Source organism: Panthera uncia, assembly GCF_023721935.1.
Source record: "Panthera uncia isolate 11264 chromosome B3 unlocalized genomic scaffold, Puncia_PCG_1.0 HiC_scaffold_1, whole genome shotgun sequence".
NCBI lineage: Eukaryota > Metazoa > Chordata > Mammalia > Carnivora > Felidae > Panthera > Panthera uncia.
Window position 1 is genome coordinate 106,938,159 of NW_026057582.1, and position 27,371 is coordinate 106,965,529.

Consider the following 27,371-nt stretch of genomic DNA (forward strand, 5'->3'; position numbering starts at 1 on the left):
CATGTTTCTTTTCTTATTACTTTATCCCAGTTACCAAAAAAGAATTATATTGTTCCCTAGATTTAAGTTGGAAATACATCGAAAACTGAGCCAGGAAGAAATATTGCCAGGGTTTTTTTTTTTTCACATTTTTAAATTCATGCTTCATCTGTATTGCAAGCATAACTCTCTCTCAAAAATCTTGGTGTTTCTGATTCATGAGAGTCTCCCAAAATCTGATAATTAAAGGCCAAAATAAAAGATAGGAATCTATGCTAATACTTTGGCCAGGAATTGAACTCGTAAATTTGAAAACATTCAGATTCCAGGAGATAGAGCCAACGGTGGGAAATACAGCACAAATTTGTAAGCGATACAGATAACAATGAGGTTTCCCCCCCCCTTTTACAGCATGCGAAAACAACCAAAAGAAAGACCAGCACCTGAGGACTTGATGGTAAGTACATATTTTTAGTTACATTAGAATTCTCTACTTATATGGCTGTGCTTAATATTCTGTTAAAAGAACCAGAATGGAATTTAAAACATCCACAGGCTCTGGAGAGGCCACATTGCTTACTCCATTTGGGTAGGTGTTTGTGAAGCTCATAGCCTCATATAGTCATTTTCTACTTTTTAAAAACCTACCACTTTTTCGACACATAAGGCTGAACTGTCTTCCTTCGCCTCACACTCAAGGATCACAAGTTAATCTGGGTTACTTCCTTGTCCTCATTTGCTGTTACAGCCTCTCAGAATCTAGAGGATTGGTAACAGAAAAGAGAGTCAGCATATTAAGTTTTTAGCGCAGTCCTACAGGAAATTCTCATCGTGGCATGGAGTCCTCTTGGATTCATGTAGGATGAAATTAGATTGGCTGCAAAAGATCAAGTTAATGTGAATCTTTGGTCTTTACTCAGAAAGAGACAACTCTAAGGCTGCGGGTGCTGTGTTCTCAGCTCCAAGGCCGCTTTCTTTGATTGCAAATGACAGTTTTTAGTCGAGCAGGGAGAGGAACAGAGACGCTCCCTAGCAATTCCCAAATGGTCATTTATTTAGTGCAGATTGTTGATTTGACAGTGCACAAGCTGTTAGAATAACGCTAGCATCGAGCATTAGTAAGTAATAATTATAGTCTGCTCTTTCTTACGTTTTGCTTAAACCGTTCCCTATCTTTACATTATTGCACTCAGCAAATTCCGGCCAATGTTCTGTCACCACTTTAACAATAAGCATTTTACAGATACCAGTTCAGAGGTTTTCATCCATTGTATGCCATCGTAATAAACACCCCAAGTGCCCAGACTTCTTCTGTATAATACAGATTTCATCCTGGAATATAAAATAACAGCATGTTTCCCTTTTGCATCATGAGTGCTTTCGAGGAAGGTAGTTTTCTCCTTTGTGTTACCCCCGAAGCAAATCTTCTATTTCAGGGTAGTTTCAAGTTAAAGTTCACCCCTAAAACCTCTGCAATTTATAACTGTGCAGGTTTCATGTCTAGAATAAACTGGTCTTTTGGTGGTGACGTCTCTTTGATGGTCGGGAAATTCTTGCAGTTAGTCACATTTGAGAAAACTTGGAACAGGTTCTAGAGATGGAGACCCATTTACCTTGTACATTATTATGCTATGGCTGGATAGCTCAGCTATTAAAACAAAGGAATAGGGTTTCATAAAACAGATATCTGTTTGTAAATGCATGTTTCAGTGCTGCAATGAGCTGGCCACTTATAAATAAAACACTGCAGATCGTACGTACACCCATAAATGCATATGGATGTATGTCTTGGTAAGGAATACAACTCCAGGGCGACAAGTCATAAAGACAAGGCTAAAGGCTGAGTACTTTCAGTGCCTTAGAAGCAAGTGTATGTAAAGGTGTGTGTGTGTGTGTGTGTGTGTGTGTGTGTGTAGAGAGAGACAAGGAATACATATTCCAGTAGCTCTCTTTACAACTGTGCACGCTGGTGTGTGCTGTCCCATGGTTTTAATTAATAAATGACACTAAATCCATAAAATACGGGGTGCCTGGGTGGCTCCGTCGGTTAAACATCTGACTTCAGCTCGGTTCATGATCTTGCATTCTGTGGGTTCAAGCCCCACAACGGGCTCTGTGCTGACAGCTTGGAGCCTGGAGCCTGCTTCAGATTCTGTGTCTCCCTCTCTCTGCCCCTCCCCTGCTCATGCTCTGTCTCCCTCTCTCTCTGCCCCTACCCCTCTCGTGCTCGTTCTCTCTCTCTCAAAAATAAATAAGCATTAAAAAAAAATAGACTTAGATTAGTTTAAAATATACATTAAATAAATAAAATCCTTAAAATACAATGAAAAATGTAGTCAGAGGAAGCATCATCCTATACTTAATGTAACATTTTTAGGACTGTCCTCAGTTTAAATTAAGTGGACGTATTCCCTTAGGTGCCGCACCGGTGAGGCCCCCTGGCTTAGAAAGGGTTCAGTGAGGAGGCAGGAAACTTGCAATGTGTGTGTGGCTCCTGTGGTCAAGAGGGCTGGGCCCTGCTTGCCTCTGACCGGAATATTGAGCCAAATAGGGAATGGGAGAGAAAATGGCTTGTACCTGGCTTGAGGAACCTGAGTCACATCCTAGGAGCCCAATCTTAAGGAACCAGTTTTTTCATTTTTTTCTATCATATCAATGGCTTTAATTTTTCCTTTTCCCTCTCCACCTACAACCTATTTGATGGTGCTCCCATCTGGAAACTGAGAGCATGCTCTGAAACATGAACTGTAGAGGATGTTTGTCACTGTGGGTGGGGGCCTGCCTTCCACAAAAAGAGCAGTTTATCTCCCAAGCGCAGGGACACCACCCAGCAGGGGACCGAAGTGGTCTGCACAGCTTGGGCCGCATCAACTGTGAGGCCTGCAGGACTTTCAAAGGAAGAAAATCAGAGTGGGACAGGGTGGAAATACTGAGAGTTACAGATTCGTCACCAGGGAACTCCGGTGTGGCCGTGACCACCAGTGAATACAGCGAGTCCCGCCCGAGTAAATCAGACCACAGGGAGGGGTGGGCCAGGCACATGGTGGGTGTGCAAGCAGTTTTTGTCTTTTTATTTGATGGGATGACCTTATCTGCAGAATACCCCAGCTTTAACACCATCATCTTTGCAATTTTTGACCATGTCAATCTTAAAGATGCAACGTACAATTCAAGTTGGGCCCTTGAGGCCACTAAAATCCCAGTGTTAGGACTCATCTAGGTGTTTAGCTATTTAATTCTACTTTATGTGGTTGTTCCTAAGATGGTTATCAGTAAAGTTCTAAGTGGAAGCATATGAAATCTGGACCAAGAAGTTTACTTTAACGCTCACATTTTGGGGAATCTGGGGTTCATTTGAGCCGCTACACCTTTCTGGCATGTGGCCATCATGCTACATAAAGAACTCATTCAACAGTCTTATCAGCCGCATCTACATCATCTTCAGAGGTCTCAGAACCAGATAAATGGTTGAATTCAGCAGATATTTATAGACCATCATGTGCAAAGTCCTGTGCTAGATTCAACAGAAGATACAAGGAAGAATAAGCCACATCCATACAGTCTTGCAGGGGACACAGCAAGTATACAGATCACTAGAATAAAGTAACTTCCATAAAAGAACAGCAGAGTCTTGTGAGGATCCATTTGGGGAAATGGGGAAAAGCTACATGGAGAAGGCAGCCTTTGAAAAGGGCCGTTAGGGGCTCCTGGGTGGCTCGTTTGGTTGGGCGACTGACTTCGGCTCAGGTCATGATCTCGCAGTTTGTGAGTTCAAGCCCCGCGTCGGGCTCTGTGCTGACAGCTCAGAGCCTGGAACCTACTTCAGATTCTGTTCTCCCCCTCTCTCTACCCCTCCGCTGCTCTGTGTCTCTCTGTCTCTCAATAATAATAAATAAAGGTTAAAAAAAATTTTTTTTAAAAGAAAAGGGCCTTTGGAGGATGAACTGAACTTTAGTAGAGCGTTTTTAAGGGGACATTCCAGGCAAAGGAAACAGGCTCCGCAAAGCATGAGTGTGTAGGCGGCCAGACTTTTTCAGAGCATTGTGAAACCTCTGGTGCCTTTTGGAACAGAAATCATTTTGACATTGGCCTCGGGGAGTCCCAAAGCCACAAAGGTGAAATTCACCTAGGCAACACGTTCACCCCCTGGGTGATCTGTTAAGAAATTCCCCCTCTTGTAGAAGATACCCTAGTCCAAGTCTGAAAACTTTGACTTCACATAGAAGCCACGCACCCACCCACCCACCAACCCATACCTTTCTTTGTGAGTGGACTTCTATTCAAGAATAGGGAAATCCTTCACCCTTTAGTCTTTTAAGACCTATTGCATAAATCAGGAGTCAGGATTATACCCAAAAAAGGAAAACCAGCCATGGAGGCAGCCAAGAAAGTTCAACATGCTGACCCCCACCCCCAACACACTCTTTCTGCTCCTGAGAAAATGATGCCCTTATTAAAGAACCCACTTTCAAATCACCCGGGTATAAATTGCAGGAAAGACCTATGTCAGCGCTATCCCAGTTCTGTGACGTAGGACCCGCCAACTTAGAAGATAAGTTTCCAAGCTGTAGAAACTGTGGAGACGGCAGACAGAATGTTCGCCAGGCTTCAGACAACCAGGTAGGGATGTTGCAGCTTATGTGGAGTGAGGGACAGCTGTTGCCCACCGGGATGGGTTGGCAAGAACGCAGCAAGAAGGGAGAAGACCATAACGCAAGGGTGATGGAGACATTTTCCCCAAATGTCAGTGATCAGGTTGAAGAACACAAAATAAAAACCAGACCTCTAAGTTCAGAAACAGAGAGACAGCTTGAGGTGGGAGCATGTTGAGATGGAGAGGTTCAGGTCTGGTTTGCTCTTCAAATTGTGGGTTTAAGTATTTGTGACTAAAAGGGATCTGGTGAGAGGCATTATTGAATAGAGCCTTGCTCAGGTAAGCCACGAGAATTCCTTCTGCTGAGTTAGTCTTCCTTTGGGGTTCTTTGGTAGGTAAGGTCAGGCTGTGATTTAGCAGGAAAGCCTCCACACTTCCCTTCCCTTCCCTTGTCAGCAGCTCCACATTCCCTCCCTGCTTTCGTGTCTTCATCTGCAAAACAGAGGGGATGGACAAGATCACCAGTCCTTGACCTAGGGTCTGTGACTTCAGGAAGTCTGTTAGAGCCCCTGAAATTACATCCAACATCGTGTATGCATGTGGGGATTTGCATTCTTTCCTGAAAAGCAGAATTCATGGCTGTCATCAGTTTTTCAAACGGGACCGTGACCCTGAATGATTGTTAAGCTCCCTCGCTGCCTTTCATTCTGTTAGTTAGCGCTGTGCCGCCAGGACCAGAGAAGCAGCTCAGGAGGGAGGCATCCACTCGGAGGGTGCTGGCCTGGCATAGGGGAGAGAAGGGAAAAGCCCTCCCTGTGGGACTCAGCAGGGCTTCCCACCAGCTGTCAGGTGGCCCTTTAACCTCCCCAGCCTATCCTGAATGTGGGCCTTGACTCAGGGAGGGAGGGTAGGGGCCGTGGGCACCTCTGCAGTTACAATTTGGGTTCGGAGTGCTGTAGATCCTTCTATGCATTTAGAGTATTTCCAGAAGCTTTCCATGTCTAAGCTCTATTTAATGGAATCTATGCATAGTAAGTAATCAGGTCAGAAGAAGCAGCATCTCGGTTTGAGATCAATCGCTGGCTAATACTTTATCTAGGCCACTTTATTATCTCATGCTGATCCGATTCCCATTCTCCTCCTTCTTTGTAGCATGCACTTCGGCTGTGGTAAAAGTACGGATCACATACATATTAAAAACATATACCCATTCTATCTGTATGTAAATGTGTGAGGCACAGCTGGATATTGCAGAGGAGTTTGATTTACTAATAGTTATTATCTGTTCTAGCTGTTCAGTGGCAGAGAGAATTTCAGAGAAACAAGCTGGCGCAGAAATTGTCTTTATGCTATTACTATACTGCTCTAGTAATTGTTTAAAAACATGGGTTTTCTCCTTAGGTTCCAATAATGTCTGTTATTTTGTGCATTTCCTAGTACATTCCAGAGCAGGGCTTCCTCCTTTAGCATTTCCTCAGGTTTGGGTTTTTTTGGTTTTCAATTCAGAAACACAGAATACAGTTTGCAATTGAAATTTGACATTTTGCTTAGAAAGCAAGTAAATCGTGGGACTGGAAATATAAAAAGCAGGTGTGGGATCTTGAGGGAGGGATGTCAGTTACAATCAAAATAGTGCTTTTAGATTTTTTTTTTTTTCCCTGCTTCATCTAAATCCCAGCAGCTGCAAACTTGAAGGCATCTCATTTCTCAGAAAAGGCTTTATGTATAAGAGGTGGTATTGTTTGGGGGCTAATAAACACCAAACTGCTCCAGAAAAATCTGTTTAAACATTTAATTACTTGCAAAGAGATGTTAACTTGTTTAACTCCTCTAAATTAAATTGTCACTGGTAGCTTCTCTGCTTATCCAAACCTGATTGTAATTACATTTTCAGATAGTTTGGTTGCTTGGTCTCTCAGTTAATCAGTGGGTGTGATAAACTGGACATCTGCACAGTCCCTTTCAGAAACTGGAGAAAGCACCATGTCAGATTTTCATCTGTCCAGCACTTCAATTCCAGTGTAACTTTTGGATTTACACCAGATGGCTTTGTTCACCATTGTTAGCCCCAAACCTTTTGGCCACCGCAATAGTCAGAATGCACTGGACAGTCAAGAAGATGATTTTGTTCAGGCTGTTGCAATATGGAGAATGTTTACTAATGAGGAACGTCTCAGAGAAAAGGGAGGGGGCCAAGGTTACGGACGCAGGTAAACAGGAAGTCATCAGCCAGTCTTATGGAAGTCAGGAGGAAGGATGGAAAGGGGTCTGTGAAAGCAGGGTGGTCCTTTGTAGCTAACAAAAGAGCGGGGGAGACTTCTCATCTGTATTTCTTTCTGGGAGCACAGGGCTCAGATAAAGTTCAACATTACCACCACATTCCACTGAGCTCCAAGATGAGCTTTGGTTTATTTTGATCTAGAGTTTACATGTCTCCTAAGTACAGATAGGAGGAAAGGCACATTTCATCAGCCTCCTTGCATATAGTGATCATGGACCACTCTGCTTGCAATCTAAATTTTGCAAGATGCTAATGATGATTTCACAAGCAATTCTAAACTTGGGTAACATTTACTACATCTAGTATCTTACTACATCTACCACATCACCTGTGTCTTAAAGTTCATAATTTTAAAACAGACCCTTAGGGCCATACTCATTGTGTCTGGCCGCCCATTCTTGCAGACATCATTTTCGGTTATTCATCTGGAGGTGCAAATCAGCTCATTAGCTAAGGCCCCCAGAATTTGTAGGGAGAAACCCTGGCTGGGATTGTAACTTCAGCTAAGTATTTCCTTCAAGCGCAAATAGCATCACAGAAGCCTGGGGGGCTCCACACAAGGTCCAGTTGACCACCATGTAATGACTTTTTTTTTTTCAAGTTCTGAAGGCCATTAAAATCATCTGTTTGTGTCTGCTTATAAATAGGAATCCACTAGTAAGAAGTTGATTTTAGCTTTTTAATTGCACATAATTACAACGGCAGAATCACTGTCTGGATGCTTGAGATCGCACTAAATCAGACAGCTTTAATTTGAATTTTTGATGACACGTTAGCACTTCAGCAAGAACAGAGAGATTATAACCCCAGAAAACAAGCTTTGTTTTTCCACAGACGTGACTGCTTAATCTTTTCACGAGACTTTAGCAGATAAATGTGTGTGTGTGTGTGTGTGTGTATTTATATACATGCATGTAGCAAGAGAGATACAGATAGATAAAATCTGTCACTCCTTGATCATGGGGGATCTAACAATTTTAATTTCCCAGTTAAGGATAACTTTTTTCCTCCATCAGTCAGGTCAGATCTCTTAATATGGTGATGATTTGCCTGTTTAAGATTGCGGTTTTTTGAACTCCTGCCTGCAAGGCTTCTTTCTTGTTCTACTGGGCCAACTGTCATCTTCCTGGCATCACGTTCCATGGCACAATGAGGCTGTGGGGCCTTGACCGCAAAAAGAGTTTGGTTATCCTGGATGCCGGAAAGTCGATCGCCTGGGCTGCCCTTCAGCGCTCTGCCACATTCACAGCGAGCTAAGCCGGGTGTTGGGAGTATGTTGTCACTAGGTCCTCATGTGACACAACTCAGCCTGTTGGCAGCTTCTTTGATTAGGGTGGCGGCCTCGGTTTGGAATGCCCTCCTCTCCCCTGTCCCCGAAGGTCTCCATCCTCCTCCCCATCCCAGTGAGTGGAGCACTCCCTGCTCTGAAGCACTCCAGAATTTATTATCTCTCGCTTGGAACAGCACTTAATTACACAAATTACATATTCACCTTACATTCACAAGTTGGTCCATGTACTACAGTGGTTCCTAAAGCTGGCAACTCTTCAGAATCATCCCAGTGGGTTAAAAATCAGAGGGAAAAAAACAATGCCTGGATCCCAGCCCAGATCAAAGAATCTCTGGCATTTGGGCCACGGAGCAGGTACTGTTTTATTTTTTAAAGCTCTCCAGGTGATTACAAGGAGCAGCCAGAGGTGAAACTCACTAGTTTGATGTCTTTTTTCTCCAACTAGATTGTAAGTGCCTTGAAGGAGGGTCATGCTCTCATAATTCAGTGCCTAGCACGGATCTATGCTACTGCCATTCGGGCGAGGTCTTTAATCTACTCGCAAGAAGAGAAATCACCATCACTTACTCTTTGCACGTGCCAGCCTCTCTCGTCCAGTGTAATAAAACACTGTACTAGACATCGAATAGATAGACACACAAGATAGGTCCGTTGATCTCCAAGAGCTCACACAATAAAGCTGAGGAGACTGACCCGAGAACAAGCAATCTCTGGACATTGTAACATACAATATGAGTCAGGGTGACCACACTAGGATGCATGGTCTGATCAGAGGTCTTTGTTTGACTTGCTCAGAGGTCATCTGGGTAAAATAACGTGGTGTCAAAATAAAGGAGTTTTTAAGATGTCACAGTGTTTGCAGGGATGCTATTCGAAGCATTTGCCAACCAGTTCAGCATGGGTGTGACCAATCAGGACAGGCACCAGGGTCCGGCCAGCCCACCTTGAAGTATGGGAGGAATACCACCGTGTTAAGTAGTTGTTGCTCAGCACCTGTGATCGTCGGCGTGCATTCCGACCGCTTGAGAATTCGCTCCCGACAGTTAATTCCAAATCAAGAGGTCGTCAGAGAGCCAAGACCCTAGAGGAGACCACCTGGCCAGCACCATCTTTGCTTGGTTAGATTGATGGCAGGGGGACTTCAAGGTCTTTATCTATCAGCATAGCAGATGCATGCCACCCCAGCCCCTAGCTCTCGGGAATAATGGACCAAGTTGAAAAAGACCGGAGACATTTAGCCATTTGGAGGGGGAAGGGGGGAATATAAAAGGATCTGAAGCCTAGCTCTGTGATTTGGGAATTGCTGTTGAAGGCAGCAAACTTGTTTTCCTGTGAGTACACTCCAATAAATAGATGCGATTCTTATCAATAATTAATGAGTCTAACCAGGAATTTCAAGGGCTGGAAAAATATTAGAATCCTCGTATTTACAGTTGAAACCAGCTGGATTTGTTTAATGGGTTGTTTGCTTTTTAATTTGTAGCAGTTTTGAGAGAGACCTTTGGGGATCCGGAGTCTTGTGGTTTCAGTGGGGCCTTTGTAGATACACGGTTATTTGGGGGGCCAAATCTGCCTGCAGATAATTTGAGGTTCGCTTGGCCATTTAGAGACTGCCTAAAGGCAGTGGAGACATTTGGGCCTTCTGTCCTCTATTTAATTTTCAAGATTAGAATTAAACATCAGGTCTTGGTCTACCGAGAGACATTTGCCGGAGCATGGACTAGTTTCTTTCCAGTATCCTGGTTTACCGTTTCTCTGTTCTCTTAATATAAATGGTCACTGATTCTGAAGTAGGAGGCTAGGTAGCATTCGTTTATTTGTGCAAAGGTTCCCTTGACACAAATAAAAATGGAATTTTCACATGTAACCCGATTAACTCTTAATTGTATGCCAGTAGCTTACGTGCGTGTCACCTCCCTCGGAAAGCTTCAGAATGGCCTGCGTCTGTTTTTAAACTTGGGGGGGGGGGGGGGAGGTGCGTTCAATTAATAGCAGGACTTTCTAATTGCGGGATTGGTGTGGCGTTGACAAAAATTTGTATAAATAGGGTACATTTTTCCACTTAAGAGGGCTGTGCTGAAACATTTTTAATTGGATTTTCATGGTGATTGACAGCATTTGATTATGACAGTAACTTTATTTGGCTGGACTGCTCTAGCCTCTTGTTGAGATTTTTCCATCAAAGCTCTTTTTTATCCTCTGAATCCCCAGCGGAGCAGCAGTCATCGTGGAAGAGCCTTTTACCACCTTTGTTGTCACCATCCCTGGTGATGATTGGGCCCAGCTGGTAGTAGAGAAGAAAATGTCCCTTTCACAAAGAGGCTGTGTCTCCCGCCTCTGCGGCTTCAATAATTTTAAGAGCCCCCAAAACCTGTTGAGGATTAGAAGTAGCTTTAGATGTGAAATGAGTGTTAAGTATTAGTAATCGGGAGATTAGGGCCCCAGGGACACCAGGAGACAAACAGCCGCAATTAAGGCAAATCTGCCGATGTAAACAAAATTTAGCAGAAACAGATGCCCTAACCATTTTGGGGGATTGATTTGAGGGCACCAAGGAATCGATTTTTGTCTTGTTTACACTTCCAAACCCCTGTGATATACTGAAAGGCGAAATATTTCATACAGCCTGATTTTAGTTAATTTTTTTTTCAGTGCCTCACAGTAGGCGCCTGTCTTCTCGCAGTGACCAGGCCTGAGTTTATTCAGCATTCACAGGGAGCAGCTAATTGTCTATGAAGGGCCCCCGTGTTTAAATGGGCTTGACAGGAATTTAAATTTTGTTTCAATCAACCCCTGTGCTCACAGCCTGCTCCAGTTTCTAATTTTTAAATTAAACATGATTTTTTTTTTTTAAGCCACAGCCTTGCCTCTGGAATACTCCGGCTCTAACTCTCGGAAGGCACGTCGGCAACCCTGGAATGCTGGTGTGTGCAGGGCCTGAGGCACCAGCTCCCGGGCTGGAAAGTTCTTTCCCCGAGGCAGGCATTTCCTCCGCCTGTCAGGGAGGGCAGCTGAGCCGGGGCTGGGCACACCGTCCTTCCCGCCTTCGGAAATAGCCCAGCTCTCCTGTGCAGGCAGCAATGCCGCGTCATCTGGAAAGTGGGTTAAGTACCAAAGAAAGGCGTAAGGGTAGATTTAGAGGGCTGGCTGAATTATAACCGGCCGCACGTCTGGTACAGATATTCTACTCTCGTGAGATAAGGAGGGGACACGCTTTGGGCATCACAGGTGTTCTCTCACCATTTTTATTCGTCGAGTGTCCGCTCTGCAGAGCAGCCTGGAAATGCCAGGAAAGCTGTATGTCAGCCCTGAATCCTGACTTCAGCCAGCTTACGGTCTAGCAAGGAACAGGAGGATAGAAACAACCAAGCACTGGACAGAATGGGAGACCCGCCAGAGGCCCTGCCTCACCTACCCCTGCCCACCTTCAGTGCCCCTTCACCCCTCCAGTGCTCCCCCACATGCACGCTGTGCCCGCGTGGTGCCCTGATGCCCTCATGGTGCCCGCGTGGTGCCCCGACTCCCTCACGGTGCCTGCACACATGAGGCATTCTCACATGGTTGTGTCTTTGCTTGTACTATTTCCTCACGTCCACATGGCGAGATCCTGCTGTTTCAGTAACTTTAAGAGCCCCCAGCACTCTAAGAAGTAGACTTAGATAGAGAATGAGTGTTCACTCGCACAGCCTCTGAGAAGCTTCCCAGGCCTGCCTCAGGAGGGCATGACTTCCTGTTGTACGGCACCCTCCCTCCCGGCAAGTGCCTCTGCTGGCACACTTCTCACACTTTGTGGCGGCAACTTGTTCACATAACTCGTAACCATCCGTAAACAAGACCACGAGTCTCTGGAGGACACCATGTCTTACCTACCTGTGTATCCTTAGCCTCCTGCCCGGTCCCTAGCCCCAAGTAGAATGCGCGCTAAATAGTTATCGAACTGGAATGATATGAATTTAACAGGTAAAAACGTCTTCTGCAGAAGGCATGATTTCTTCCAGCCAGGGTTTTCCAGGATGGCTTTGTGAATGGGTGACAAGTAAGCCAGGCCTTGCAGAACATTTATTTATGTGAGTGTATTACCTCCTGCGTGGGACACAGCTTGGGTCATAAGGGAAAGTAGCCAAAACCCATACTACAACTTATTTTCTCTGAACTTACTTGAAAGCAGTGGGAATGAGGATTGCGTGCGTCTCGGAGCTGCAGATAATGCGGAAAGGCTTCCACCCTTTAACATTTAAAAAAAAAAAAGATTTCTTGTAGAGAGCGAAATTCATCTAAACATAACATTTTTTGAACACCTGAGTTTACAGAGTTCTTTCATATAAATTACTCATTTGACCTTCACACAAACACTACAAGGGTCATTCATTCTTATTCCCATTTTACTGATGTGTTAAACTGGGGCTTTAGAAAGGTTAACTGGCTTGCCTGGAGCCATGCAGTCAGGATGGACATTGGACCATTCGGCCTTAAACAAAGCTATATCTACTGGTTCTAGAGTGGGCAGGGATTATGGTTGTGAGAATTTCAGCTGAGTCCAACGATTTCTCGCAATCAAAAATAAAGCTAAACACAAATAGCCTGCAAAGAAACATGTAGGATTTCAGCAGTTTGCTTGTGAAGCCAAAACTGTTCCTCTGCTCACCTCACTCCGTATGGTCCCCTCCACCTTGGCCTCGTCCCGCAGCTGCAGGGCCATGGTTGAGGCGGGGAACTGGCGGCCACACACAGCAGCAGGCGCCTGGCCAAAGATTGAACCTCAGCGCGAAGAGGCCAAACAGGAGGAGAGAAGATGATCACCAGGAGTTTGCACTCGGTCTGTTAGTTGGCTGAAGGGAAGCTGTAAGATTTTGTGAGTTATTATTGGTTTTTGGTTTTGTCAACCTGCAGGAGAAACTGAGGGCCTCAAACCTTTTCTCCTTTTCAGTTCTACCGTCATGGTTGTAGAAGTACGCAACTTCCAAGAGATACTGTTCCTTGAGTTTGTGGGAAATTTTTTTTAACTCATCAAATTCACTGAGCACATTCTACGTGCAGAGTGAGTTGCCAGGTGCCATTGCTAGTGCTATTCACATATGGACCGTGGACTGGTAGCAGCATCGGAGCTGTTTCTTGACCACAAGATAAGGAGCTTGTGCCAGAACATAAATCAAGCATGACTCAAAACCTCTTGTTTAATTTAGCCGACATTTGTTTGCAGCAAAACTTCGTCAGTGAAGGAAGCTGTGGGCTGATTGACATGGCATAGTTCTTATCTTGTCATAGACCAGTAGCAAGCAATTCCCAGACCAACCACTTGAATTGCAGAGCCTCAGGGAATACAGAGGAGCTTACAGTGCTGTGTGAAAGTGAGGCATTGATCTAACCCTTGCAGGGGTGCGGCAAAAGTAGCTGTTTAGTAATCTCTGTTTACAGGTGGTCAAAAATAACTAAATGAAATGGAAAAAAAAAAAAAGAACTAAATGAAAGACAACGTACAGAATGGGGAAAATATTGGTAAACCATCTATCTGATAAGGGGTTAATATCCAACATATATAAAGAACTCCTTCAATTCAGTAGCAAAAACAAAACAAATAGTCCAATTAAAATGGACAAAGGACCTGAATAGACATTTTTTTTTCCAGAGGACATATACTAATGGCCAACAGGTATGTGAAAAGATGCTCAGCATCACTCATCATCAGGGAAATGCAAATCAAAACCACAGTGAGATACCACCTCATGTCAGAATGGCTTTCACCAAAAGGACAAGAGATAACAAGTATTGGCAAGGATGTGGAGAAAAGGGAGCCCTCTTGCTGTTGGTGGGAATGCAAACGGGTGTAGCCACTATGGAAAACAGTCTGCAGAGTCTTCATGCTACTGTATGGTATATTTGAAAGTTGCTAAGGGGGGTAAATTCTAAGAGTTCTCATCACAAGGGAAAAACCATTTTCTTCTTTTCATTTATATAAGATGATGGATGTGAACTTACTGTGGTAATCATTTCACAATATATATGTCAAATCAGTATGCAGTACACCTGAAACTTATAACTGCTGTGTGTCTGTTATATCTCAATAAAACTGGTTGGGGAGTGGGTAGGACTAAATGAAATAGAAGCCAAACTGGTGAGTGCCTTGAGAGACACGTGAACAAAGTAGTTAGGTCACACAGAATAGGGAGCCAGAGATCAGGGTCCATCAGGAAGGCAGAAGGGAGAGTGAGGCTGGGAAGATGGCCCATGAGTGTCTGTCCAACACAGGCATTCAGGGAAGCAGCAGGAGCACAGGCATGGAGCCATGACCTTGCTTGGTTTTGGTTTTTTTTAATATTTATTTTCGAGAGACAGAGCACATCCAGGGGAGGGGCAGAGGGAGACACATACACACAGAATCTGAAGCAGGTTCCAGGCTCTGAGCTGTCAGCACAGAGCCTGACACAGGGCTCGAACTCATGAACCATGAGATCATGACCTGAACCAAAGTTGGACGCTTAACCTGCTGGGCCACTCAGGCGCCCCTGACCTTGCTTGTTTCTATAAGCATTATGGTAGAATTGGAAAGCTGGAAAGATTTGTGGCCAGACAACTGGCAGGACGTACTCTGTCCTCTGTATGTGAAGCCTGAAGAGGCCAAAGATGGGCTCTAGATCTTGAAATGAGTCTGTCATGAACATGAGACAAGAAACAGCATGGTAAACTGGAAAGAGCATTGATCAGATCAGGGGGCACCTGGATGGCTCAGTCAGTTAAGCGTCCGACTTCGCTCAGGTCATGATCTCACAGCTCGTGAGTTCAAGCCCCACGTTGGGCTTTGTGCTGACAGCTCAAGGACTGGAGCCTACTTCAGATTCTTGGCTACCTGGGTGGCTCAGTCCATTAAGCATTGGACTTCAGCTCAGGCCATGATCTCATTGTTCATGGGTTCAAGCCCCATGTCGGCCTCTGTGCTAACAGCTCAGAGCCTGGAGCCTGCTTCAGATTCTGTGTCTTCTCCCTCCCTCTCTCTCTCTGCCCCTGCCCCACTCGTGCTTTGTGTCTCAAAAATAAATAAACGTTTAAAAAAAAAAGATCAGAAGGGTATCAGAAGATACGACTTCAAGTTCAGGTTCTGCCTCTACGTAACTAGGGAGTCAACAGTAATGTAGCTTATCTGAGCCTCAGCTTCTTCATCTGTAAAACGAGGGTGGTGATACCAATCTCAAAGTGTTGTTTTCATTTAAATAAGAATTTGTGAAAGTGTGCGTGTAAACTGTAAAGTGCTAGACACCTGTGGAACACTAAATCATTCAGCCTCTTTGGTTCATGATTTTCTCGTGTGTCTGATGTCCCTAGGCCTAAGCTACTAAGCTTCTTGGAAGTCAAATGTTTTCAGTGGAGCTGAATGTGATTTAGAACAAAGTAAACGTATTTTGGATGTTCGCAGCAAGTGTCCCGTGAATTGGACATTTTTTTTTGCAGGGGTGGATGGACCCCTGTGCATTTTCCTTCCCAGCCCTTGGAAAGCTTAACTTTTTGTCCTCTATCATTGGTAAAATGTAATGAGCATCTTGTTGGAGGGAATTACTGTGAAACAATCAAGTATGTGTTGTCTGTGTCTCTGAGGTGCTGTGATGGATTCAAAAAGAATATACGAGGGGCGCCTGGGTGGTTCAGTCAGTTAAGCATCCGACTTTGGCTCAGGTCATGATCTCATGGTCAATGGGCTCGAGCCCTGCGTCGGGCTCTGTGCTGACAGCTCAGAGCCTAGGGCCTGCTTCAAATTCTATGTCTCCCTCTCAGTGCCCCTCCCTGGCTCATGCTCGCTCTCGTGCCCTCTCTCTCAAAATAAATAAACATTTAAAAAAAAAAAAAAAAATATATATATATATATATATGAAGCATTTGTGTCCTCGAGCAGCAGACTAGACATGCCCACAGGAGACATTCAAAGAAGGCAGGATGGGCTGTGTGCCGCTGACTCACGTGGTATGAGAGCTCAGGGAGGATGGCTGAGGGGCTCCGTGGTCAGGGAGGCAGCTCGACTCCAGCTGGACCTGTAGGATTGTTGGAATTTGTCTCAGTATGAGAATTAGAAAGTGGTGGTTCAGCCAAGAGCCAGCTCCTCCCAATCCTCCACCCCTCCTTCGCTGGCTGCCAGACTTCATACATGGCCCTCTCTGAGCCTCGCATTCCTTACCTGCAGAAGTGGAGTCCCACAAAGCAGGAGATTTAAGTGAGGGAAAAGTAAGTTATACACGGGACACCTGGGTGGCTCGGTTGAGCGTCCGACTTCGGCTCAGGTCATGGTCTTGCAGTTTGTGAGTTCAAGCCCCACATCGGCCTCACTGCTTTCGGCGCAGAGCCCTCTTCGGATCCTCTGTCCCCCTCCCCTGCTTGCACTTGCTCGCTCTCTCTCTCTCTCTCTCTCTCTCTCTCAAAAATAAATAAACATTTAAAAAGTAATAAAACCATCTTTCTAAAAACCAAAAAAGTAAGTTACATGCTTAGCACGGTGTCTGGCATAAAATTAGTGCTCAATGAATGGTAGCCATTATTTTCATCACTGCTGCTAATAACAAGAGGGAAAGTGTTTCAGGAAGAAGGAATAGCACAAGCTGAGACCAGAGGAAGCACGGGACAGTGAGGAACCCTTTGCTTTCTGGCCAAGGCAAAGAAGACCTCTGGGACAGGAGGGAGTGGAGTTAGCTGGGCAGGGCGGGGAGGGTCTGATCTAGAAGGGCTTTGCACACCGAGTAGCTGCAGGAAGCTTTTGTTGGTTCCTGAGGAGGGCAGAGGCTAGCTGAGGCTGTATACACCTGAGCAGGCAGATGGGCCACCCAGTGCTGATCTCTGCCGCTCCACATGGACCAGACTCGGCTGGACCTGACTTGTGAATAGGGATTCCTAACTCTCTGGTTCTCTCTCAGATTCCAAGAAGGTCTCCAGCCAGAAGAACAGAAAACTGACTTCAGAGCCTGTAGCTTCTTGGCAGTGTGTCATTTGTCTCTCTTTCTGCATCTTCGTTTCAGTGTCCTTTCTGTCACCATCAGGGAAAATCATTAGTATGCTAATCTGGCTAGCCGTCATTTTAACACTGACCTTTGCTAACCTGCCTTTGCAATTTCGGGAACTATGTTTGACTTCTCTAAAAGTAACCTTAAATCGTAGTCTTGTAAGAATTCCAGAGCTGTATCCTTCACTCCTTCTTCTAATGAGGTTATGACCAAATGCTCATTATAATTGCTTTAGACTCCTTTTAATTTTCAAGCTTATTAATCATAAGAAGAGTTATTTAAAATTGCATAAATTAATCTTAGATTAAAAGCCCATCAAAGCCTCGAAACAATTAAGAATAAGTAGGATTTCCCTGGGGCAGCAAGTTTTATTTTAATATTGTAGTCAGGTGGATATCAGAACCTTGAAGTATGGTAGTGATTAATGTATGCAAAATTTAAATGAGATTTTTTAAATGGCAAATCTAAATCACATATTGACCTAACTGTAGGCTTTAACTGCATTGTCTGTCATATATTTAAACTGTTTACTAATCAACATTTTAATTACAGTGTGAGCTGGCAGACCCTAGGACAAATAAAATCTCGCATTTTAAAATCTTGCCACAAAGTCTGTTATCCGAAAATCACAAGACTGTTACTGGGAAGAATGGAGGAGTGAGAAACGAGAGAGCAAACTTTCTGGGGCAATGAGGAGACTTGCCACAGACAGTCCTAGGGCGTGGGGCTGCCCGGATACTTTCCAGGCCCCAACTCTCACCCCGCGGCTCTGCTGGTCTGAGGAGGCTGCCTCTCCACGGATCTGCAGCTGGGTTTCCTTTGAAGTTGATTCATGTTTAATTAGGGAAATACTTCCTTCGTGTGTTTGAGCCCCAGTTGCCAAGCATTATTTACTTGAACCCTGTGTAGCCCTAGGGTCCCTATGCACACCCCCTTTTATGGTATGGAGAGAAGATACTTCCTGACATTTGATTGGGCCTTGGCCAGAGTCAGTAGCCTCTTTGCCTTGCCTTCTCTCCCCTACCACCCCGCCTGCCCCCTCCAACATCCTCGATCCCTGCTGGGTTAGGCAAACTGTCCCCACTCAGGAAGGTGGCTGTGGGCTGCATCAGTCTCTACTTTACAAATATTCTCTGTCTCTACTAAAAGTAAACAGGAAGAGGGCCACCTTGAACAAATCATCACACACCCTCAAAACGCCAGTCCCCGCTTCTCAGAAAGGGGGTAATAGTGACTAACTTACCGTTTCGGTTTTTGTGAAAATCCAGACAAAATGAAGCATTTAGAGCGGATAGCATAGTAAAGAGGCTCCCCAAATGTTTGCTCCTACCCTCATCATTTATTTTCTAAAACTAGTTAATGCTTAAAAGTTTAAATTACGCTTAAAATTTCCAGTAGCACAGGAGAATATATAGTAAGAAGTCTGTCCTCTTCCAGCCCCTAGCAGGGTCCCCAGCCTCGCTCTCCAGGGTTAAACAGTGTTAATAGTAGTTTCTCTTGTTACTGTTCCACACCTTGCATTTTCACTTAATATATCTATCTTTAGAATCTTTCCATATCATATAAAAGTCTACCTCGTTCTTTTTTTTTTAATGTTTATTTACTTTTGGGAGACAGAGCGCAAGCGGGGGAGGGGAAGAGAAAGGGAGACACAGAATCCGAAGCAGGCTCCAGACTCTGAGCTGTCAGCACAGAGCCCTATGCGGGGCTTGAACTCACAAACCGCAAGATCATGACCTGAGCTGAAGTCGGAAGCTCAACTGATTGAGCCAACCAGAGGCCCCTTACCTCGTTCTTTTTAATGGCTGCGTGGTATTCCATAATATGGATGTACCATATTTCTTTAACCAGGACCCTGTCATAGAACATTTTGACCATTTCCGGATCTTTGCTGTTAGGATGGTGACCGTCTCCATACACATCTTTGTATAGGGGGTATGGGAATGCCAGTTCCCCTCACCTGTGCTGATGCTGAAATTATCAGACTTTAATCATTGCCAATCTGATCAGTGGTAAACAGTTGTTTTACTTTGCATTCTTTTATTAAGTATGAAATTGAACACTTTTTTCCCTTGCATTTATTGGCCATTTGTGATATTTTTCACATACTTCACCCCATTTTCCTGTTGGATAGGTTGTCTCTTCATCATGTTTTTGAGCCTTGATTGCCCCATCTAAAAAGCAAGGAAGATAGACATACTGTCTCTGGGCCCCTTTCTGCCTCCCTAGTGTGGGATCCAGGATCCAGGCTGTCCTTTGGGCAGCTTTTATGCTAACAAAGGCGCCCATCTGATCATGACCTTGCCGAGCCAGCACTGAGGGGTGAACTTCAAGAGGGTCGTTTCCTTCTTTTGTTTAGTTGTGTGTCTTCCTCTCTTAAAAAAGCAGACTTGGAAATTACAAGGCAGAGCTAGGATTGAACTTCCTTTAAAGCTGCCTGTAGACATCAGGAATATTTATTTTCTCTATTTGTTTTAAGCCTGGGAAGACTGTGTGGTTTTCTCAACACTGTCCTGATGGAGCCCTGACCAGCAAGCGTGCAATGCCCCTAGCCCTAATGTGCCATTAATGATAGGTTAATGTACAGTATAATGTTTTTGGGACTACGGGTTCATTACACTTCTGAGTGTGAGGTCTTTCCACAGAGCGCCCAAGGTCCCATTGCATTATATCATGCAATAAAAATACCCTTTTCATATCACACACTAATAAACTGTATTTGAAATGCTGTCTGAGGGCACTGCCGTCTTGTCTATAGGCTGTGCACGAGTGCAACAGTTGGGATGCCTTTTTTCTCTTTTGTATTTTAGTTACACGGAATTCTGAACCCAGGGAAGTCTGCTCGTTCTTGGTTTAAACGAGGAAGTGAGTCAGGACTTTAGGCCTGAGGCTCAGGGGAGGGGCTGCTCAGTGAGTGGTGAGGGTCCTTAATACATTCTTCCTTACTGGAGAATTAGCAAGGTCCACAATTCTCTCTTGCCCGTCCATCCACAAGGTGTGCAGCTCTCAGGAGAGCTGGTCTAGCGTCTTCCACACTTAGCACTGAGCATACGTTAGGTGTTATAAAACTTTCCTTAGGAAAGAAGTGTGATAAGTACTGACAAGTTGAGGTCATAGATCACTGTGACCACACACCCTTTTCCATGATGGCCTCTGTGCTAGGAAGGTCACACACAGCCTTCCTCTGAGGTCGCTGCTCTCCTCCTTATTTTATAGAAGACAAGGTTCACACAACTGGGGAGAGTGGGGGGAGCTGCACTGTGGAGCATGAGACTTGCAGTCTCCTAAGAGCCACAGGTAAATGACCTGTGGGCACAGACACCAGCACTGTCACCACCTGAGACCTCAGAGTTTGCATTTGGGCCGGAGGAGCACCGTCTTTTCAAACACACATAATCCCAGAGCTCTAGGCATCCATACCTTCCTGTGAGTTGGTTTAATCAGGTGGTTTTCTTCTCAGCAGTTAGCTGGCAGCAGAGGCAATTTTGAACTTGGGACCCTGGAAAAGGAGACTCTTCCACATCAGAAAGGGAAAGGACATCAGAATTTAGGGATGAGGCCAAGACTGGGATCAGAGGGCTCGAAATCACCTATTGCATACTTTTATCCAGGGCAGACCATGGGGTGTGCGCTTTTGTTGCGGGCTGCGGGTTTTACCAGCGGTCAGGTATGGGGTGACGTGGGAGGTCTGAGCACCTGGGTTCCAGCCATCCCTGAGACTTCAGCCGCCAGAAGTCCTTACTGCCTCAGAGCTCCGTTGTCCTTGCTTATAAACAGGCTGACATCTACTTCTCCAGCGAGAGATGGTATGAAATAACGTGCAGGAAAGCACCTAATTAGGGCCTGGTACAGGGTAAGCGCTCACAATGGTCCCGATTACATTGCTTCTATTCCCATGTTCTAACAAAAGGGACAGGCTTTGGAGCTGACGTCCGGTTTACATCTCCACTAAGTCAGTCAAATCACTTAACTCTGAAACTTTTGAATCCACAAATCGGAGGTAAAAACAGTAATGCCATCCAGCTCCCTCCTGGGGGTGGTTGTGACACTGGAATTCAGATAATGAGCTTGAAAGCACTTTGTGGAATGAAAAAACCCTACTCAAATGCTGGTATCTGTAAATATATGTATTTCTCTGTCTAAGTCAACATATTCAGACTGGGTTATCTTTGAATAAATATCCTTATAGCAGAACTAGTAAGGGCAGCTATTAAAAGGCCTCACTGCTCTCTCCCCTTCAGCACGAGGGAGCATGTCACCACAGAAACGTAGACTTACAAGAGCACAAAGCACAAGAAAGGGCAATTATTCTGTCCCACGTCTTCGTGACAATGGAGCAGCGGGACGGGCAATGGCTGTGCTCCCCTGAGTTAGTGAGAGGAGAAACCAGCATGGGCTCAAGGTAGACAATACTGCTTAGGAACAGTGGTTGGAAGATCAAGGGACCATGTTGAATGGGCTGAGTTGGTCCGGAAAGTCAAGAAGATGATGGAGAGAAAAAAATCTGACGTTGCTGAGACCATTCTGCAAAAGGCTGAACCTTTTGGCTGTAGGCAAAGTCCCCTTAATTGTTGGGAGAAGAGTATTTAAGTTTCAAAGATAATTAGTTTTTCTTTTTAAGGGCTGTAGAGTTGGACTGAACCTTTTGTTTTCAGATGTGGGGACTTCGGAACACTTACATCAACCTCTCAGGGGTTAAATCTGTCTTTAGGGCTACCAAGACTTGAAAAATGTTACTGTGTATCATGAAAACCAGAAGTGACAAGTTCATTTAAAAAGCCTGGTTTGTCATTGTTTATCTAATTTTCGGAGTTGACACAGAAAATTAAACCAGCTGACACTCACTCTCTGACCGTCTCCCTGGCTCATTTCCCTGGTCCTTTCCTACCTGACCTTTCCAAGTACAAAATGCTCCACACCCCCCAAATATAAAACTTCCCACTGAGTTTCCAAGTTGTCCTGCAGTCATTCCAAGATTCTGTCATAGGATGTCATCCCTAATGTTATTAAAAAAACAGGATGAGGTTATAAATCTGCTCTCGTGAAGTATTTCCTTTTTCCCCTCCGCTATGACCATAAATCTTAGAAGTAATCAAACTCTCTGCAAAGGAAGCTGAGATAAACTTGGGCCCTGAGTGGCCCCATATGCCTTTACTGAATTCAGATGACCTGATAGCTTACCTGCCCCATGACATCACAGGTTGCTGCAGAAAGGTGCTGGGCAGAGGGAGTGCTTTCCCCGTGTTCAGTACTGACGTTCTAAAGCTCAAAGGTCAGCATCACATCAATTGGTGAATGAGCTGCTCAGTATAAGGAAACTATCCAGACAACCAAAGCTTTTTCTTTATAAAATCAAAGCTTTAAAAAAAGATTATGCATAAGAGGTCTTCCTAAATGTATTCTGCACTTCCTTATCCTCTTAAGCAGATTATGCACATCAGGATTTCTCTTTTTAAAAGAATTTCTGTAGGTCGTTGTTGTGACCATCGTCTATTCACTGTGTGCTGCTGTGTCGGTGTCTCCTAACACATGTAGGGCCATTTGTCCGCGCCCTGAGCGACCTCAAGCTGGTTTTCTGTTTTTGTTGTGTAGTGTTGCTAATTGATGTCACTTCTTACTCCTGTCCTTGTTCTTCCCTCCAGCAGCCCTCCCCTCTTTCTCTGCCATTTGGCTATTTCTTTTGTGCTTCAGATTGGGAAACCAGATACTAAGCTTGTTAGCATTAAGTCCAAAGTATAAAAAAAATTGGCTTGACTAAAGGTTTGAGTGACCAGCTAAATGTGATCAAGTTGTAGTTGAACTTCCCAATTCTTTGTTTTAGATAAGGGTGTCCAATAACCATGACCTGTCGATATGTAAAGTGCTTTTAGGTTTGAAAACAGGCTGTTTCAGTAAGTAGGAAGTCTACCGCTTGATAATGTTGCATATAAATGTCCATGATTGAAACAATATGACCACCTCACTCTTGAATCAATAATTAGGGTAGACTTCAAACTGTTGAAGTTTTGTTATTTTCTGAAGGGACCAAATAAGCCATGGTGTTGCCCAAGGAAGGGCTGTGTTCTTAAAACCATATTTAATGTCAGGTGCCTAGAAGCCTTTCAGTACATCTGTATGGAATTTGATTGAATTAAAGTCTCCTCGTAAACTGGAACTGGAGCGTAAGTGCCAGGAGAAGCAAGCTGGTAACTAAATAACTTTGTCCTTCTTAACAGTGAAAATAGACCTGGTTTCATAAGGCTCTGCAGTGAAGGCCGCCAGCTTATTTGTAAACAGATGAAGTGCGCTCCCTTAGTCATTCATTGTGAGCATGACCAACGACACTGCCTCAGAAAACACAGGCCACACCGTTCACCGCCACAGAAAACGCATTTCAGGCTTCCGTACATTTAATTTTCTTCAACATTACCTTGCAAACCACAGTAAATCAATAACAGAATAGTTAAGTACCACAGGTTCTTTGTGTTTTGTTTTAGAAAATATTGCTCAAGGCTAAAAGTGGGTTCTATTGATGATTTTTATTTGCTGCTGGGACACAGAATGATCAGAATTTTCAAATGGCTTGCTTCTTTTTTTGTGTGGCTTTCCTTTAAAAACGAAAAAGAGGTGGGAAAAAAAAAAGGTGCAGTTTCAAATGGAAACCATCGGTTGCTGATAGCAGAAACTATAGAGTAACTGGTCATTTTCAATCCTGTATTTTATGGGCTAGGCCTGATAGCTTTGGCCTTTGTCGCGCTCTGATTTCAAATTTTCCAAAAGGGTTGCCCCAGCCACTCCCCTGGGCTCCCCCACACTCACCCCAGTAGTAACCCATTCCGTTGAATTGAGCGAGGCTCAGTTAACTCGAGGGCATCGCAGCTGAAAACACTAAAAATGATGGTGCTTCAGTTAAAGTTATATACCCAGATTTTTGACAACCAGTGTCTTTAGCACTTTTTTTGCCGCTATGTTTTTTGTTGATTTGGTAGCATCAGAAATTTTCCACTTTAGGCCCAGGCTTCATGTAAATGGTTGTTTATCCTTATTAAGAAGTTAGAAAAGCTGTAAGTAAGATGGATTTCAGGAAATAGCAGCCCTGACTTCATTGGATGCTACTTGAAATAAGATGAGACAATGGATAGGAAGTTCTTTTTTTTTTTTTTTTAAGTTTATTTATTTTGATGGGGGAGGGACAGAGAGAGAGAGAGAGAGAGAGAGAGAGAGACTCCTAATCAGGCTCCACACTGTCAGCATGGAGCCCAACTCGGGGATCAGTCTCACAAACCGTGAAATCATGACCTGAGCCGAAACTAAGAGTTGGACGCTTAACTGACTGAGCCGCCCAGACACCCCAGGAATTTCTTTTGAAAGTTAAAAGTGTGATACCAGGTCTCAGAACCCATGACCCACCGGCGAGGGTGATGCTTTGCCAGGGTTCTTTGGCACCTCTCAGTCACCACCATTATCACTCTTCCCACCTCCTCCCCCCCATATATCCACCCATATCCCCGCCCCCTCTGTCTGCTACTGGGTCATCTTCACTCTGCATTTTCAAATATGTTGGCCTCATATCCTTCATATATAATGTCCTTTTTTTTTTTTTTTCTGGATTTGTGGTTATGTATCCTCTTTTCATTCCTGATGATGCTTGTTTGTGCCTTTATCAATTTCATCAGAGGTTAGTCTGCTGTACTAATTTCTTAATATGTTATTTTTTAAAGTTTATTTATTTAATTTTGAGGGTGGGAGAGAGGGAGGGAGAGATGGAATCCTAAGCAGGTTCCGCACGGTCAGCACAGAGCCCAACGTGGGGCTTGAACTCACAAACCATGAGATCATGACCTGAGCTGAAATCAAGAGTCGGATGCTTAACTGAGCCACCCAGGCCCCCTGTTTTACTAGTTTTTTAAAGGACCAGTACTTTACTGAATTAATCATCTCTTTGATAGCTTTCTATTTAATCCCTTTGTGTTCTTATTATTTGCTGTCTTATGTTTTCTTTGGATTTACTTTTTCTGTTTATAATTTTATATTCTTTTGACACTTAGTTCATAAATTTCCAATCTTTTCCCCCCAATCCACCCATATAATGCTGTCAATTGCCTTCTAATAATTATTTTAGCTGTATCCCACAAAAATTTATGTGTAGTGTTTCTACTGTCACTCAGTTCTAAGTAATTTCTAATTTCAATTAGGAAAATTTTGACCCATGAATTATTTAGAAGTATTTTTTTTTATTTGCAAATACTCAGGTGTTTTGCTCTCTTTTGATTGTTACCTACTTCTCATGCACCACCGGTCAGCGTACATAGTTGGTGTAATATCAGATCTGTATTTGTTGAGACTCCCTTATTACATGGTTGATTTTTCTCCCTATGTTCCCTCTTTGCTTGAAAGCAATGTGTAGCCTCTCATTCTTGAATGCAATGTCCTCTTTACATCCTGTAGATCAAATGTGTGAATTGTGTGACTCAAATACCTTGTGGCCTAATTTTCTACCTGTTTTCTCTCTCAGTTACTAGGAGAGCTTTGTTAAAATCTTCCTCTGTTCTTGGGCTTTGTCAGTTTCTCCCTGCAGTTCTATCAGTGTTTGCTTTAAGGCAGTGACGGTAGGGTACCTATGCCAAAATACCATATCATCATTTCAGAGTGTTTCTTTTACCTTTATGTGAAAGGTCTCAAATATATTTGGCTTTAAGTTTTCTTTTTGTCTGCTATTTATAAACCTATGCTTTCTTCTTTTGGTTTGTGTTTGTCTGCTGTGTGTTTTTCTCTGCCTTTGTTCTCATTTCTGTGCTCTGGTGTTGTAAATGAATCTCTGCGTTTTGTTGTTGGTGTGTTTAATATCATCCTACTTTCTTAATTAATCGTTTGTATGTATTGCTTATTGGTATGCTTGAATTTTTTTCTAATATCCTATTTTGTACTTTCTACAGTCCTTTTTTTGACTTATTTTTCCCCACTCTGTTGGGGGTTTTGTTTCTTTTCCTCTTACTCTTTCCATTTGTTTAGAAATTACATTCCATTTCTAGCCTCTCATTGATTATCCCTAAATTTTTTATCTAATTTAGCAAAGCCTAAGGTTAGTTACTAAATATACACTCGCAAACAAGGGTATTCAGCTTTAGGCTCAATGCCTTACCTTTATAGTAGGTAGAATTAGTTTCAGTTGCATATGATTAAAAAAACAAAAAAAAACAGCAGCTTAAAGAAGACCACAGGATATTCTCCCTCATGTAAAAGAAGGCAGGAAGTAGGGTGCCCAGACTGGTGTGCCAGCTCTTTCCATTTTACTAGCCAAGGGGAATTTGAGCTCCAGCCAGCAGGAATGAGAAGGGGTGGTAGAAAAACTTGCCCCTTCTTTTCAGGACAGTCCTAGGAATTGGCACACAGCATACGTGCTCACAGGGCATTGGCCAAAAGTAGCTGTGAAGGAGGCAGGGCGTGCAGTTGCTTTGCTGGGTATCAGTGTTCCTCATTAAAATCAGGGTTTGTATCGTGAAGGAGGAAGAGAGAAGGGCTATTGAGAGACAGCCAGCACTCTCTGCCATAGCCCTTCTCCCCCCAGATATAAGGACCTTACAGGTGTCTCATCAGTTCCTTCTTACATGTCATCACAGTCCAGGATTTCATTGTCATCTTGTTTTCAGATCCTTAAGACCAGCCGTCACTATCATTGTCATTTTATATATAATCAGTGCTTATTTAGATTTATCCCTGTGTTCACCAGTTCTTTGTTCCTTGTTCCTATTGCATTGTGCTCCCTCCATTAGGAGCTCTGTCCAAGAGTGTCTGTGAGTGGTAAAACTATTGAGTTTTTGTTTAGGATTGCCTTCACTTTGCCCTAATTTTTGATTGTTAGTTTAATCGGATTTGACCATTTTTCCCATGACCTTAAAGATACTCTGTTGTCCCCTGGCTTCTAGTCTTGCTGGCAGAATCTGCTGACTGCCTAATTGCCACCTTTTGTAGGCAATACGTCTCTATCCCTGGTTGCTTTTAACATCTCTGTTCTTGGTATTCTGCAGTTTCCCTACAATTTGTCTAGGTGTAGATTTCCTTATATTTATCCTACTTGGAGATCATTGTGATTTTTTTTTTTTTTAATCTGAGGATCCCTGTCTTTCATTGGTTCCCAAAATTTTTCAGCTGTCTCTGGATATTACTCCAGCCCCACATGTCCAGTCTTATCTTGTCTTGGTCTGTTTTCTGGGCCTTTCTCTTTCACGTTAAAAAGTAGCCTGTGTGTGTGTGTGTGTGTGTGTGTGT

General features: G+C 43.8%; 1 protein-coding gene across 17 annotated transcripts in view; it reads left to right on the top strand.

The window, feature by feature from the left end:
- MAP2K5 (mitogen-activated protein kinase kinase 5) overlaps positions 1-27,371 on the top strand; it is a 282,473-nt gene that overhangs the window by 243,889 nt on the left and 11,213 nt on the right. For 9 of the 17 annotated variants that reach the window (XM_049611810.1, XM_049611820.1, XM_049611821.1 and 6 more), the window contains one exon: positions 391-436. The exons of 3 other annotated variants lie outside the window; for them this stretch is intronic. In XM_049611810.1, coding sequence (XP_049467767.1) covers positions 391-436 — 46 coding nt within the window. Of the gene's footprint in view, positions 1-390; positions 437-4,473; positions 13,867-27,371 lie in introns of those variants that run through there. 5 more of the 17 variants (XM_049611807.1, XM_049611808.1, XM_049611809.1 and 2 more) reach the window with 2 other exon arrangements.